The sequence below is a fragment of the Erythrolamprus reginae genome, chromosome 3 (genome assembly GCF_031021105.1).
Source record: "Erythrolamprus reginae isolate rEryReg1 chromosome 3, rEryReg1.hap1, whole genome shotgun sequence".
NCBI lineage: Eukaryota > Metazoa > Chordata > Lepidosauria > Squamata > Dipsadidae > Erythrolamprus > Erythrolamprus reginae.
Genome location: NC_091952.1, coordinates 144,582,001 through 144,599,495, shown reverse-complemented (window position 1 = coordinate 144,599,495; position 17,495 = coordinate 144,582,001). Strand labels below are relative to the sequence as shown.

The following is a 17,495-nucleotide window of genomic DNA, read 5'->3' as shown; positions in this document are numbered from 1 at the left end:
CATGTTGGATGAAACCCCAGGCTAGATATTTATCCATGAAATTCCTAAGCTCCTCCATCTCTCTTGGGGTCATTGAGTACATCTTTGGCTTGAGTAATTTTGCCTCCTATAGTATCTCAATGGCACAGGAAGTGAGGTGATGCGGAGAGAGTATGTCTAATTCCCACTCTCTGAATGCTTCTGCTAGGTCTTGGTTTTCCTTAGACATGGTTGCCCTCCCCCCCCCCCCCATTGACCATTCTCAGTTAATGAGTTGATGGACTCTATCTTTCCCCACCCCATCAATGGGTCTTCGCTGCTTCTGAGTTTTACTCCTACATGTTATAGTCCACCTGCTCTACTCCTCCAGCACCAGTTCTGTTTCCATTCAACATTCCATTTTTTTTTAGCCATGCCCACCCCAATATCATTCTCTGCCATTTTGGGGGTGTCTATGAAATATATAGTTTCCATGTGGCTTCCTGATCTCAGGATTACTGGTTTGGTTAAGCAAGTGGGTGGCAGTAAGGGAACCATTCATAGTTGTGTCAATTTTTTAAAATCTTGGTCCCATTTTTTCCACAGTTCTCAGGCTGACCAAGCAGCAGTTTCAACCTGAGTCTACCAGAGCCCACTTGCTCCTGAGTGAGGCACTAGGACCTCCACCTGGGCAGTCAAATGGGTGATGGTTGCACTTGCCATCAGATTGTCCTCCCCCTCACTGTCACTTTTGTAGAAGACCAGGTTTGGGTTTCTGGTTTTGGAGTTCCCACCTCCTGGCTAGAGGGGAAAGACACCTCCACAACCTGCTATGTCACCCACTTCTTCTCCTTTCCCTTCCTCGGTTCCTTCTTGGCCTTCAGCTGGCCAGGCTTCTTGCTGCTAACATATATTTAGTATAAGCAATTAATTTCAAAGAGATGGTCATAAACATGACTACCAGGCACATTTTCCTAGTGTAGGTTGAAAGTAATTGTCAGACCTGGTCCTGCTTCCTTTTCCCTTGGGGAAAGAAACACTCTTGACTCTGTTGGTAGTGAAAAGGTTACTTGGGCTAAAAGCCAAGTGGTTATAGTAAGCAAAGGCAGAACTAAGAGTTTTCAAGTGAAGATTCCCTAGTTAATTTTCCCTTCTCTCATCCACACCTGTTATCTCTCCATTGTCCAGTCATATTCTGAGAAGATTCTTTGGTAACTTTCCTTGCAACGGTTAGGTAGCTGGCTAGGTGTTGCATTCCATTCCCAGGTCCGCAGCCTTGGGATATGTCAGGATGGCATGAAGACTTCTTTCAGTTTCCTCCATCTCCCCACAGCTCCATCCCACTATGTCCATTGACCAATTGACATTTAGGGAAGCATAGGTGTGAGCGAAGGATGTCAGCTCTGACAGTAATCTTCCTCCTACTGCATAATCTTGATCATTTTGGCTGCATTATTTGATTTCCCTGCAGGCTAACCTCAGTAGGCAATGGGCTACTTCTCTTTCCTAGAGAAATTATGAAAGAGTAAAACCTCTCTCCCCTCCTCTTCTTCCATCTTCCAGCCACCCTCATTTCCATAGATATAAATGTGTGTCATACAATGCAAATCTCTAAGGTATTTTAACCATGATAGTAGAGGAAAATGTAAGTTATTATACTGTAAAAGGATAAGAAAAATGGACATTTTTGTTTTAAAGTGCAACAAAAAGATTTAAAGCACACCAAGAAAGGAATGTAACAGTCTGATCACTTAGTCTAAACCAGAGGTCTCCAACCTTGGCAACTCTACAAATTGTGAACTTAAACTACCATAATTCTTCAGACAGACATGCTGGCTAAAGAACTCTGGGAACTGAAGTTCACACACCATAAAATTGGCAATAGAATGTTTCCTTGTTCTCCACATGGTGGCGATATTAGCAAAGAAATCTACTTCTGTTCTGCTTGCTCAGAATTAGGACAAACAGTAATACAAAATTGAACAAAAGGAATCTGACTCTTCAGCAGCGGAAACATGTGCAGATTACAAGATGGGAAAAGACTGAATGATTAAATACGATTTGAACAATTAAATCATAAAGGAAGGAAAGAAAGACTGATTTTTGGGGCAGAATTTGAGCCTACAAGGAGGAGCCTGGAATCATGGAGAACTGCTTTTGGAAAAGACAAGGTCTGTATGTCCTTCTCTCTTTCTCATTCCTTAGAGTAATGTGTGCTTCAATTCGCTTTTCTGTCCCTGAAGAAAAGAAAAAGGGGTTTCTGGTGGCTAATGTGCTCAAGGAATTGAAACTGAAGACAGGGGAGCTCTCCACACGCAAAGCACATTTAGTTGCTGAGGGCACCCATGAATACTTCCTCCTTGATATTCATACTGGGAATCTGTTGATTAATGATAAAATAGACAGAGAAACTTTATGTGGCCAGAATGGTCCTTGTCTACTTCTTTCTCAGCTTGTTTTGGAAAATCCCTTAGATATCTTTAATATTGAAATCAAGATAGAAGATGTGAATGACAATGCACCCAAATTTTGGAAGAACAATGTGGAGATGGAGATTCTTGAGACTGTTCCTAAAAGTACGACATTCCCCTTGGAACCTGCCCAAGATGATGACTTGGGAAATAATAGCATCCAAAACTATACTCTTAGTCCCAATGAGCATTTCCAGCTTGAAGTACAAAAGAATGAAAATAGAAAAGATAATATATACCTTGTTTTGAAGAAAACATTAGATCGGGAGAAAATGCCACACCTTGGATTAATTATAATGGCTATTGATGGAGGAGTTCCAAAGAAAACTGGCACAGTTCAAATTAATATTAATGTTCTAGATAGTAATGATAATTTTCCTCTGTTTAGTAAGTCTGAATATCAGGCAAGAATAAAGGAGAACCTCCCTAAGGGAACTCTTGTGATTAAGGTGGAAGCTACAGATCTGGATTTGGGTTCAAATGCACAGATCCTCTACTCCTTCCATCAGGTGCCTGAAAGAATAAACAATTTATTTTATTTAAATGAAATTACTGGTGAAATAACTGTTTGGGGACAGATTGATTATGAAAAAGAAAAGAGTTATAGCATGAGCATCAGAGCCACAGATGGAGGGGGTCTTTCAGGGCACTGCAATGTACTGATAGAGGTTGAAGATGAGAATGACAACCCCCCAGAAGTGTCAATCATATCTCTGATCAGCACTTTAAAGGAGGACTCTCCCCTGGACACAATGGTGGCCCTCTTCAGTGTGAGAGACCCAGACTCCGGAGACAACAGCAAAACGGTCTGCTCCGTTGAGATGAATCTCCCTTTTGTGCTGAAAGCCACCAACAACAACTTTTATCAGCTTGTGCTCCAAAGTCCCCTAGACAGAGAGACAGTCACTGAATACAACATCACCATCACTGCCATTGACTGGGGATCTCCTAGGCTCACTTCAACAAGACTGATTAATGTTCAGATCTCCGATGTTAATGATAACTCTCCCCATTTTGAAAAGTCTTCATACGACATGCAGATTCGGGAGAATAATATTCCAGGCTTCCTCATCGGCTCAGTCCATGCTCTGGATATGGACACAAAGCTGAATGCTAAAGTGAGTTACTTAGTTCTGCCTGGGAAGGGTGATGGCCTGGTGACCTCTTACATCTCAGTCAACTCCGAAACCGGAAATATGTACGCCCTCCGATCCCTGGACTATGAGCAGATAAGAGACTTCAGAGTCACTGTGAGGGCATCTGATGGAGGTTCTCCTTCCTTGAGCTCAGAAGTGATTATCCGAATACACATCGTAGATGAGAATGACAATGCTCCCTTCTTCCTGTATCCCCTCCAGAACAACACATCCCCATGCAATGAGCTGCTTCCCAAGTCAGCCGACGCTGGTTATCTGGTCACCAAGGTGGTGGCAGTGGATGTAGATTCTGGCCAAAATTCTTGGCTTTCCTACGAATTGCTGAAGGCCACGGACCCAGCCCTTTTCAGCATAGGAGCGCAGAATGGGGAAGTGAAAACCAGGAGGGCCCTGAATGAGCGAGACACAAACAAGCAGAGGCTGGTGATCCTGGTCAGAGACAATGGTCTTCCTCCACAGACCAGCACAGTGTTACTTAATGTTCTTCTTGTGGATGGCTTTTCAGATCCCTTCCTGAGGAGGGTGGATGTCAGTGTGCAAGAACCAGAAGAAGATAAAACCTTGACCAAATATTTGGTTATCTGCTTGGCTGCAGTCTCCTTTGTGTTCCTGGTGTGCATTGTTGTGTTTATTGTGGTCAAAGTGTTCAAGAAGGACACCCAAAGCCATTTTACTGCAGCTGTTCCTCACTTCCCACCTGCCAGTGCTGATCCTCCAGAGAACTGTGCAGATTCACAGAATGGGTCGCTTTCCAGAAATTACCGTTATGATGTTTGTTTGACTGGTGGATCCTTAAGTAGCGAGTTCCGATTTCTCAGGCCCTTCTTTCCTGTCTTTTCGGTGGGAGATGCTAGCATTCCAGGGAACAATAGTATTTCTGCAGGCATCCAAGATACTTCTGAGCAGGTTGCAGTTAATGGCGGAAAGAAAGAGGTGAGGAAAATATTGTGTATTTCTATTTATTCCCACTTTTTGTGGTTTTGCTCTTTTGGTTTTTCTTGAGTAACTTTGTTGTTATTTGTTGAAGAACCACAGAGGGCCTTTAATATTTAGTTTAGAGTAGACATCACAATTCCTTCTATAATTTTTGCATTGTTTTAAAAATCTGCTTCTTGTTTTTTATTATCTTGTCCAGTATCACTTTTTGTAACATGGAAAGATTTGGGGACAGTATGCCAGCTTACTGGAATATTTACTGGATGTTTGCAAACTTGACTTCCAGGTTCATTTTCCTTTTGTATTAGGAAAAGTAGTCTTTTTCCTCCCCCTCCTCCTTCCCCCCATCCCAATTTTCTTAGGTACAAACTTGTATCATACAAGGCAAATCTCCAAAGTATTTTAAACATGATAGTAAAGGATGGTTTATACGGTTTTGACAATGGACTAATAAGAATCGGTATTTTTGTTTTAAATCAGTTTGCAAGTTCTGAATATAGATGCTTTTTCATGCTTCAAAAAACTAATGCACAGTTTTCATTGAAGGCACAAATTACCAGTCTTAAATTATCCTTCTTTGGACAGATAATGCATAGACCACTTAGAAAGACGGAAAGACAGAGAAGATGTGATTGCACACCCAGAAAGGAATGTAACAAACAATTGCTTTTCTGAGACAGTAAGGTGATCTTGGGCCAGTCTCTCTTTTTGTGTGTCTCTGATTCCTAGGAAGGATGCAATGGCAAGTAATTTATGAAAAAGTTCACAAGAAAAATGCAGGGACTTGCATATTTGTATTTGTATTTATTAGATTTGTATGCTGCCCCTCTCCGAAGACTCGGGGCGGCTAACAACAATATAAAAAGACAATGTAAACAAATCTAATATTAAAAACAATCTAAAAAACCCCAATTTAAAGAACCACTCATACATACAAGCATACCATGTATAAATTCTATGAGCCTAGGGGGAAGGGAAATTTCAATTTCCCCATGCCTGATGACAGAGGTGGGTTTTAAGGAGCTTGTGAAAGGCAAGGAAGGTGGGGGCAACTCTGATATCTGGGGGGAGCTGATTCCAGAGGGTCGGGGCAGCCACAGAGAAGGCTCTTCCCCTGGGTCCTGCCAAACAGCATTGCTTAGTCGACGGGATCCGGAGAAGGCCAACTCTCTGGGACCTAACCGGTCACTGGGATTCGTGCGGCAGAAGGCGGTCCCGGATAGCTAGTTGACAGAAGCCAAATACTGATCAAAGACTCTCTGTCTCTCTCTTCCCCCTCTCCTCTCCTATTTCAAGTTGTATGTGATTCAGTGTATTTTTGAAAAGAAGACCATGTCCTAACACACTGTATAAAGCAATCTATCACTTTACAGAGGCACAAGCAAAAGTTACATAAACTCTATAGCATGATACCAAGCCAGGGATAATAATGCAACTTATTCCAAATGTACTTTTTCAAAAGGCAAACAGACTTCGTGTATTTTTTCTTTTAAAGACATTTCAGTTCTCATCCAAGAAGATCTTCAGTTCTGGATGAGAAGCAAACCATTTTCAAGAGAAAAAAACACAGAACAATTGCCTTTTGCAGCTTTGGGACAACTATGGCCTGGATGAACTGGAAATTCCATATACCGCAGCTTCATATCAGTCTAGGAGAAGCAATCATGGAAGTCATGGACTGGAGTGTCAGCGTTCCAAATAGTACATGAGAAATAAACCAAGTCCCAATCCAATTCTCTCAATCAGAGCTCAATTTATTAACAGAACCATGTTGGCTACGCCATTGTCATTCCGATTCTGAATAATTCCCAGAATCCCACCTAGGTTAAGGTTCATCTTACATCCCCCACACCCCACAAGTTCATCACGAGAGCCAGTCTGTGTTCAGGGGCTTATCAACTTCTTCTTCTCTTCAGTTGAGGCAGAACAAATGGTGACCTTGGCTTTGAGAAAGGAATCTTTGGTTGTGTCTAGTAACTTTCCCCTCTGACTACTCACTACCCCTCCCATCCCCCCTTGTGTTGTGTCAGGCTGAACTCTCTAACTCCACATGAAGACTTTGGCCTGACATGGAGTTTGTATTAAATAACCCCAGAAGAATAGGTTCAGTAAAATTATGGCTATTTTTTATTCCTATTCTTAGAATTGTTTAGGAACAGACTGAATTTCACAAAAATACATAGTTTGCAACTACTGTATTTATTATATATTGTCAAAATAATTTGTCAACTGGGGTTTAAAGATTTTGTTGATATTTTTTAAATTCATGGAAACTCTATTATAATCTCTAAACCTTTTAAATTATGCTGAATTGAATTTAATAGTGGCCAAGTATATTAGACACATAAGGATTGCTCTCATTGCACATGCAAAGAACAGAATAAAGATGATGATAATAATAATAATAATAATAATAATAATAATAATAATAATAATAATAATAATAATAACAACAACAACAACAACAATAAGTGGGGAGAAAGAAATATAAGAAGAATAATTAATAATGCTACAGCTGTATCACATAGGTATTAGAAAACACTGTGAAATTAGACAGTAAAAGTATAAATGTCTGTTAATCTGCAAAACTGTTATCAGCAGCTCCTGGGGCAGGCTGAACTTCTTGAGTTGATGCAGGAAGAATATTCTTGTTTTGCCTTTTTAATGATAGTTTTAATGTTGTATCCATTTCATATTCTGAGAGATTATAGAACCCAAAAATTTGAAGGATTGTATTGTTGATACCATGCTGTCTAATACTGAAAAAGTTGGTAGAATAGAAGAGCTCCTCCTAAATTCCTTCTCCATTCTAATTTCCATAGTTTGAAACATGTTCTGCTCCAGATTGTTATAGCTGTATCACTGGGCCAGTTGTTCAACCTCCCTCCTTATATGTAGTTTCTTCACCATCTCAAATGAGGCCAGTTACTATTGTATCATCTGCAAACTTCAGAACTTTAACAGAGGATTTCCTTGAGATGCAGTCATTGATATAGTCAGAACAGAGCAGTGGAGAGATCACACAGTCCTGCGGCTTAAATATTAATACCGGTATTCATACCAGATAAGTGACATTTAAAACATGCATTGGAAAATATGTATCATGTGATTATAATTTTCTCCGATCAAACTATGATTGGCTAAATTTATTTGTTTTACTGATCCAGAAAGAAAATTAAACAATGGGTGGTGATGGTTAAGGAATGTTGAAGCAGTAGCTATTAAGGTAAATAATGACACTGAATGCAACAAACCTAATGGCAGAATTGATTTGAAACAAGTTTCCCCATAAGACTCTCAGATTTAAAGTCTAAGAGGTTGGAAAACTTTGCTGGGGATATGCATGTTTAGCTGTAATAAACATTCAGTTATTTGTTGTAGTAGAAGGGGAGTATTCAAAGTATCTTTCTGATTAATTATAATTTACCTAGTTGAAAATACCAAACAATGTTTTTGCCAATGAAACATATTCAACAATGTTGATGAGAATCAAGGAATAAATCTCCCAGCAACATTCAGGAAACCAATTTGATATACTATATTTTTCAGAGTATAAAATGCTCCAGAGTTTTTTTGGGAGGCAAACTATTAGAATGTAAGGAATTATTTGTAATATTCCTAAAACAAACCTATACAGAGGAGATGTGGTAGTGGCAGATATCCAGTCAATAACCAATACAATTTGAGTATAAACATTAATTATTTACATATATTCAATAGAGTAGTCAGTAAACAGTCCAGGTCATACATATATACATCAATCAATCATATACAAACCGAGATCAGAACACACAATTCTATACACATTGCAATTCTATAATAATTTCCCCCATACATATATAATATCATAAGTATTACTACACAAACAATACATAGACCAACGTTTAGCACAAAGCAAGTGTACAGTATAGTCACACAGACAAAAACTAACAGAGAGTGAGGTCAGGGGGAGGAGAGAGAGATGTATCTGGCTTCCTCTTATAGCTAATTGCAACACTAGCCCTAATTCCTTTAACCATACATTGCTGACTTAAATTATATATTGTACAATCCAACTAGTTATACACACAGTACTAACAAAAACAAGAAAAAAAATCTGCTTCTGCCTACTAGCATCCATTGGCATTCATCTGGCTAATTTATTTATTTATTTTATTATTTAGATTTATAACTCGCCCTTCTCCAGTGGATTCAGGACAGTGTACAAGATACAAACGATACAGTTTAAAAACCCAAATGTAAAAAAGAAGTATTAAAACATATATAATTTAAAAACCCCAAATTTTTAAATAATCATTCAATCAGAAATCATACCTCAAACATACCATTGGCCAGAATACTCAACGATCCCAGCAAAGACATGGTTTTAAGGCTTTTCGGAAGGCCAGGAGGGTGGGGGCAGTGCAGATATCCAGGGGAAGCTGGTTCCAGAGGACCAGAGCCACCACAGAGAAGGTCCTTCCCTGGCCCTGCCAGTCAGTATTGCTTGGCTGACGGGACCTGGAGAAGGCCAACTCTGTGGGATCTCACTGGCTGTTGGGATGTATGAGGCAGGAGATGGTCCTGTAAGTACTCTGGTTCTAATCCATGTAGGGTAATTACCAACATTTTAAATTGCATCTAGAGACCAACCAGCAGCCAATGCAGCTTGCAGAGTGATGGTGATACATGGGTATACTTTGGTAAACCCATGACAGCCCATACGGCTGCTTTTTGGACTACTTGCAGTCTCCAAACGTTCTTTAAGGTTAGCCCTATGTAGAGTGCATTGCAGTAATAGAGCCTTGAGGTGATGCGGGCATGAGTGACTGCGAAGAGAGACTCCTGTCCAAATAGGCCCACAACAGGTGCACCAGGCGAACCTGTGAAAATGTCCCCCTCGCCACAGCTGAGAGATATTGTTCTAACCTCAGCTGTGCATCAAGCAGGACTCCCAAGTTGCTGGCCTCCTCTGAGGAAGTCAGAAATTCCCTCCCCAGAGTGATGGAAGGACAGATGGTGTTGTCCTTGAGAAGCAAACCCCACAGTCACTCTGTCTTGTCAGGATTGAGTTTGAGCCTCTTGACACCCATCCAGACCCTCAGCCTCCAGGTGCTGGCACATCACCTCCACTGGTTCACTGAACTGACACTGGGTGGAGATGTACAGTTGAGTTTCATCAGCATACTGATGGAAACTCACCCTGTGTTGTTGGATGATCTCTCCTAGCAGTTTCATTTATATGTTAAAAAGTAGGGGGGGGGGAGAACTGTCCCCTGAGGCACTGCAGAAAGGAAGGGCCTAGGAGCCAATCTCTGACCCCCCACTAACACTGACTGAGACCAACTGAAGAGGTAGGAGGAGAACCACTGTAAGACGGTGCCTCCCACTCCCAACCTCTCCAGCTGGTACAGAAGGATACCATGGTCGATAGTATCGAAAAGCCACTGAGAGGTAAAGAAGCACCAGGATAGAGGAGTGACCCCTATCCCAGGCCTGTCAGAGATCACCCAGAAGTTTCAGTGATAGAACCGGACCTGAAACCGAACTGGTAGGATCAGGATAATCAGGCTACATCCAAGGACCATAGGAGCTGCAGCACTGCCACCTTCTTAACAACCTTCCCCAAAAAGGGAAGGTTGGAGGCAAAGTGATAGTTGTTAAGAATAGCTAAAGGGAAGGCTTCTTGAGCAGGGGACACACCACTGCCTCTTTCAACAGAGACGAGAAGGGACCCCTCCATCAACAAAGCATTAATCACTGCCTGGATCCAGCCTCGAAACCAGCCAGGAGGGACACTGATCGAATAAACAGGTGGAGGAGGTCATAAGTCCCATGGCCTTGTCCACTTCATCAGATGTCCTTGCAGCAAACAGCTAGGTCAGCTCCAGCATGTTATTGCAGCCTGATTTAATATGGACAGCTGATTGGCAGTTGGATGGGCCTGCCAGAATGCCGCCAATCAGCTATTCCAAGCTGTGGGGTTTGCCAGAGTCCATTGCTGCCTGTGCATGTTGCATTTTTACCCCTGTACATTGCATTTTCGGCATCCACACACTCCATTTTAGACCCATTCCAAGCTGCCAGGATCACCCAGAGCCCATCACCCACATCTGCACATTGTGTTTTTTGTCTTTCACATGTCTTATTTTCAACCTTTGCACACCCCATTTTTTACCTCTGTGCAGCACATTTCAGCTGGTGTGAAGACTGAAAATGTGATGCGCGGAGGACGAAAACAGATGAAGGGAGAGCGGCATGTGGGAGGGGCTTAGGAAACATTTGGTTTATAAGACACTCCACAATTTTAAACTTTCACCCACTTTTAGGAGGGAGTGCGTCCTATACTCCAAAAAGTATGGTATCCAGTGATTCTGTCAATCCATTGTAACAGTAATGCTCTTCAGGATGCATGGGCTCTCCAGCCCATCAAGTCAAAGATCTATAGATACCATGCTGCAACAAGAGAAAATGAATACCTCTCAATTGCAAATGATGCTATGACACAAAATCACACTGAGATGAAAAATGAGCTGGGAGAAATGAAAAATGGGTATGGGAGAGATGAAGAAAAAATGCACAATTTGGACAAAAGAATAGGGAATTTTCAGCAAATGATAACAAAGACTGAACAAAGGATTCAGAAAATAAAGGAGAAATCAGAACAAGAAGGAAAAAAGGTAGATGAAATCTAAATCAAAGACTGCCACAAGAAAATAAGCAGCTTACAGACTCAGTAATAATGCTTGAAATGGAGAAGGCGGCTTATTATTTACAATTCCAAAATATTGAAGAAGAAAAATGATAATATCTTCTAGGTATGATGATAGAGCTATTAGCGTAGGCTTTAAATTTATTTACAGTATTATTATTTATTTATTTATCATTTATTTACTAATTAATTTGACTTCAATGCCACCCAATCACATGTACAACAATATAAAACACTATGTGATACAATAATAGAAGAAGTCAATATTAATATTAAAAGTAAACATTAAAATAATAAAACAATAAAATCCTATTAAAAACCCATAACAATCCAATCAATCAACATACATACCTAACCTATCAACACAATTCAGCCCGTGATAGCTGCTAGTATTCACGGCCCTCAGGTCTGCCAGCAAAGCCAGGTCTTCACTGCCTTTCGAAAGGCCAGTAGGGTGGGAGCAGTATGGACATCGGGGGGAGTTGGTTCCATAGAACCAGGGCAGCCACAGAGAAGGCCCTCCCCATCAACCCCTGCCAACCTGCATTCCTTAGTTGACAGGACCCAGAGAAGGCAACCCTGTGAGATGTTATAAGTCTCTGGGAGGTAATAGAGGTAGAGGAAATATTCAGAATACAAACAAGCTATGCAAAAAGATATACGCTTCCAAGAGAGGTCCATATGAGATTTATTTAAAAAAACCAATATGAAGGAGTACTTTAAAAGGCAAGAGATGAACCATTTGCAATACAAAGTAAAAAAATTGAAGTTCTGAAACAGGTTCTGAGAAGAGTTAGAAATTTAAGGAAACATTATGAATTCCTGACTGGGAAAACTAATGCAATTGTAGATATAAAATTGGACCATAAATGTAGTAGAATAGGTTAAAAGATAGGGAGGATTCTTCCTGGGACTTTCTTCAAAATGGCAGAAGAAATAAATATACAGGACACATGGAGAGAAATAAACCTAGGAAAAAATCAGTATACATTTTATTCAAATAGCCATCAATCATGGTCCAGAAATTGATATAATATGGATGCCTCCAGAATTGAGTATAAATCTGCAAGAGATACAGATAGAAATGAACTTGTAGGCTGACCATAATCCAATAAAAGTTAGTTTGAATGGGAAGAAAGAAAAAGGTGAGATGGATGCTGAATCAGTCAAAATTAAAAGATAAAGAATATATTAAAACAATAGAAAAAGAAATAGAATTCTTCTTCAAAGTGAATAAAAAGAAAACTCATTACAAAATGAATGGGATACAGCCAAAGCATATGTCAGGAGTTTAGACATAACCTATACCGTAAGAAAAAATAAGAAGAAATAACATCGGTAGATACTAGAAGAAGAGTATAAAAGACTAGAAACTGATCTGCAGAAAAGAAATTTACAGCTGCAAAAGAGAAGAAATCAATAAGCAAATTGCAAATGAGAAGGGAGACCTACAGTACCCAAATGAGAGTTAAAAGAAAACAATTCAGGAAAATTATAAGTGCTAGAGGAACTACGTTAAATTTAAAAATAAGGGCAAGATGGACTGTCGGAAATTTTTTATAAATATTTCCAAGATATATTATATCAATGTTAGAGGTTTGCAATGAAGCATTGTTAGAAGCTAAGATACTAAGGACTTGGAGGAAAGCAAATATTATGCTAATTCCAAAAGAAGATCTGGATTTAGCTCAAATAAAAAATTATAGGCCAATTTCACTATTAAATCTAGACTACTAAATATTTGCTTCAATAATAATGGAAAGACTTAAAAGGCATTGAATGAATTGGCTAAAAATTAATATTCAGGTAGTGAAGAAAGTGAAATATTTAGGAATCTTCTTAACAGCAAGATGTACAACAATTAAAGGAGATTATTATATAAAATTAATACAACAAATTAAATGAGATCTGGGAGAATGAAAGAACTTGCAATTATCAATGGTACAAAGAATAGCTACTATAAAAATGAATATATTGCCAAAATTACTTTTTGTTTCAAACAATTCCTATAAAATTAGACCAAAAAATTCAGCAAATTGAACATATTAATTTTAAAATACATTTTAAAATTAAGAGCAAGAATAAGATTGAAAATGCTGCAAGAATCTAAAAACAATGGGGGGTTTGGATTACCAGATTCCAAAACTGGAAACACAGAAGTCAAGATTCAGAAGTGACATTGTTCCCTGAAACAATGCTCAGCATGGTTAGGACTTAAGTAGTCCAAGGGAGTGGCCAATTAGCCTGCAGCTATACTCTTGAGAAGTTCTCATCTGGAATAAACCTACTTGCTTCTTGGCAGTCCTACATGCTCTTGCACTCAGGCAAGGAGTAGCCCCTCCTTTCTCATCACTGCCAAGAGGTGCTGGAGGTTCCAAAGGCTCTGGCTACATAGGCTGCTGGCAGGCCACAACACAGCCTCACTCAAGTGCAGGAATGTCAGCAGCTCTAGGGCCACCTGTGGGGGAGGAGGAAAGGCACTGGGCTGGGCTTACAGAGGGAGGGATGGAGGACTGCCCTGCTTCCGCACCTACCTGCAGGCCACCACCCATGAATAGGCTGCCCAGGTAGCCATGCAGCAGTAGCTGCAGCTTGTGGATCATGGCATTTTGGGGACTGGGCCTGAGCCCGTCTTCGCAGGAGCCCAAACAATGCCCCCAGCCTCCTTAGAGCAGAGCCATCTCCAGGTGCTAGATTGACCCTCTGCAAAGATCGTTGTCTGCTGAGGAGCCCAGCCAAGGCCTTGCCTACTGCCCACTGAGGCGCTTGGACTTCTGGTAACAAGATGGGGTCCCTCAGGCACTTAGCTTAACCCTCGCTCCAAGTGCCTTCTCAGAGCTGCCTTGGGGTTTTGCCTCAGTGGACATCACTTGGTTGGAGGGGGTGGGGGTAGGTTAGAGGAGTGCCAAAATTCCAAAATGGCATCAGGAGAAGCTGACCCAGGCGAGGAGTGCCTGGGAGGGAAGGGGCAGGGCCAGCCACTAGTGGAATCAATCAGTTTGCCAAGACTGGTTCGGTCGAACTAGGCCAAACCCACTGAATCCAACCTCTGGAGCTGCCATAAGGAAAAGCGGATAATCTATTATCCAAAGTATTTTAATGCAGGACAAGAAGAAATTTTCTTAGAAATAAGCACAAATTTCCTGACAATCAATCAGTAGAACAGCTTGCCTTCAGAAATTGTCGGTGCTCAATCACTAAAGGTATATAAAAAATTATTAGACAGAGGTTTGTCTCGAATGATGGAGGGTCTCCTGACTAGAAAATTTCCAACAGCCCTTCCAACCTATTCTGTTCTATTCTGTTCTATTCTGTTCTATTCTATTCTATTCTATTCTATTCTAGGCACCTAAAGAGTAACTGGATATGCCCAGTCATTTAGAACTCAAGTGAAAGCATTTGATTTATCAATAATTTTGAAATTCTTTTTTGGGAGATTGTCACACTTTATGTTTTTCCACATAACTAAATAGTTAATAAAATAATCTGTTTCACCCTGGTTCTTAAATAAAAATAGATTCAATGTGTCTAAACAGTACAAATAAAATGTTTGCCTAGTTCACCACATGGTGGCGATATTAGCAAAGAAATTTAGTTCTCTTCTGCTTGCTCAGAATTAGGACAAACCTTATTGCGAAATTGAACAAAAGAAATCTGACTCTTTGGCAGCAAAACGTTTGCAGATTATAAGATGGCAAAAGACTGAACATTTAAATATAATTTGAACAATAAAATCATAGAAGAAAAGAAAGACTGAATTTTGGGGCAGAATTTGAGCCTACAAGGAGGAGCCTGGAATAATGGAGAACTGCTTTTGGAAAAGACAAGGTCTGTATGTCCTTCTCTCTTTCTCATTCCTTAGAGTAATGTGTGCTTCAATTCGCTTTTCTGTCCCTGAAGAAAAGAAAAAGGGGTTTCTGGTGGCTAATGTGCTCAAGGAATTGAAACTGAAGACAGGGGAGCTCTCCACACGCAAAGCACATTTAGTTGCTGAGGGCACCCATGAATACTTCCTCCTTGATATTCATACTGGGAATCTGTTGATTAATGATAAAATAGACAGAGAAACTTTATGTGGCCAGAATGATCCTTGTCTACTTCTTTCTCAGCTTGTTTTGGAAAATCCTTTAGATATCTTTAATATTGAAATCAAGATAGAAGATGTGAATGACCATGTGCCCAAATTTTGGAAAAAAGAAATTAAGGTGGACGTTCCTGAAAATATTCCAATAAATATGATATTTCCCTTAGAATCAGCTCAGGATGATGACTTGGAAAATAATAGCATCCAAAATTATATTCTTAGTCCCAATGAGCATTTTCAGCTTGAAGTACAAAAGAATGAAGACGGAAATGACAATATATACCTTGTTGTGAATAAAATGTTAGATAGGGAGAGGGTGCCATTCCTTGAATTGATTCTAATGGCTATTGATGGAGGAGTTCCAAAGAAAACTGGCACAGTTCAGATTAATATTAACGTTCTGGATATTAATGATAACTTTCCTTTGTTTCGTAAGTCTGAATATCAGGCAAGAATAAAGGAGAACCTCCCTAAGGGAACTCTTGTGATTAAGGTGGAAGCTACAGATCTGGATTTGGGTTCAAATGCACAGATCCTCTACTCATTCCATCAGGTGCCTGAAAGAATAAACAATTTATTTTATTTAAATGAAATTACTGGTGAAATAACTGTTTGGGGACAGATTGATTATGAAAAAGAAAGGCGTTATAGCATGAGCATCAGAGCCACAGATGGAGGGGGTCTTTCAGGGCTCTGCAATGTACTGATAGAGGTTGAAGATGAGAATGACAACCCCCCCGAAGTGTCAATCATATCTCTGATCAGCACTTTAAAGGAGGACTCTCCCCTGGACACAATGGTGGCCCTCTTCAGTGTTAGAGACCCAGACTCTGGAGACAACAGCAAAACAGTCTGCTCCATTGAGATGAATCTCCCTTTCATGCTGAAAGCCACCAACAACAACTTTTATCAACTTGTGCTCCAAAGTCCCCTAGACAGAGAGACAGTCACTGAATACAACATCACCATCACTGCCATTGACTGGGGATCTCCTAGGCTCACTTCAACAAGACTGATTAATGTTCAGATTTCCGATGTCAATGATAACTCTCCCCATTTTGAAAAGTCTTCATACGACATGCAGATCCGGGAGAATAATATTCCAGGCTTGCTCATCGGCTCAGTCCACGCTCTGGATCTGGACACAAAGCTGAATGCTAAAGTGAGTTACTTAGTTCTGCCCGGGAAGGGTGATGGCCTGGTGACCTCTTACATCTCAGTAAACTCTGAAACCGGAAACATGTACGCCCTCCGATCCCTGGACTATGAGCAGATAAGAAGCTTCAAAGTTACTGTGAGGGCATCTGATGGAGGTTCTCCTTCCTTGAGCTCAGAAGTGATTGTCCAAATCCACATCATAGATGAGAACGACAATGCTCCTTTCTTCCTGTATCCCCTCCAGAACAACACATCCCCATGCAATGAGCTGCTTCCCAAGTCATCTGACGCTGGTTATCTGGTCACCAAGGTTGTGGCAGTTGATGCAGATTCTGGCCAAAACTCTTGGCTTTCCTATGAATTGCTGAAAGCCACGGATCCAGCTCTTTTTAGCATAGGAGTGCAAAATGGGGAAGTGAAAACCAGGAGAGCCCTGAATGAGCGAGACACAAACAAGCAGAGGCTGGTGATTCTGGTCAAAGACAAGGGTCTTCCTCCACAGACCAGCACAGTGTTGCTTAATGTTCTTCTTGTGGATGGCTTTTCAGATCCCTTCCTGAGGAGGGTGGATGTCAGTGTGCAAGAACCAGAAGAAGATAAAACCTTGACCAAATATTTGGTGATCTGCTTGGCTGCAATCTCCTTTGTGTTCCTGGTCTGTATTGTTGTTTTTATTGTGGTCAAAGTATTCAAGAAAGACCCCCAAAGCCAATTTCCTGTTACTCATCCTCACTTCCCACCTGCCAGTGCTGATCCTCCAGAGAACTGTGCTGATTCACAGAATGGGTCGCTTTCCAGGACTTACCGTTATGATGTTTGTTTGACTGGTGGATCCTTAACCCTTGTATGCTGTTCGAAAAAAGTTCCTAGTGATATGTTCGGGTCACATACGACCCGGACAGAAAACACTTCATTTGAAGTGCTTATGTTTGGTCAATTTGAAAACTTTTTTCACTTGGAAAGTAGTCTGAACATTTCTGCACACAATGATATGAAAATTGAAATGAAAAAATTAATCCTTATTGGTTTATTTTGCACAT

At 40.5% G+C, this 17,495-nt stretch overlaps 1 protein-coding gene across 1 annotated transcript in view; it reads left to right on the top strand.

Annotated features, from left to right (window-relative positions):
• LOC139165407 (uncharacterized) overlaps window positions 1-17,495 on the top strand; it is a 45,665-nt gene that overhangs the window by 18,755 nt on the left and 9,415 nt on the right. Inside the window, exons 5-8 of the mRNA XM_070748589.1 lie at window positions 565-661; window positions 2,164-4,519; window positions 10,831-11,054; window positions 15,076-17,331. Of these exons, the coding sequence (XP_070604690.1) occupies window positions 565-661; window positions 2,164-4,519; window positions 10,831-11,054; window positions 15,076-17,331 (4,933 nt within the window). The remainder of the gene's footprint in view (window positions 1-564; window positions 662-2,163; window positions 4,520-10,830; window positions 11,055-15,075; window positions 17,332-17,495) is intronic.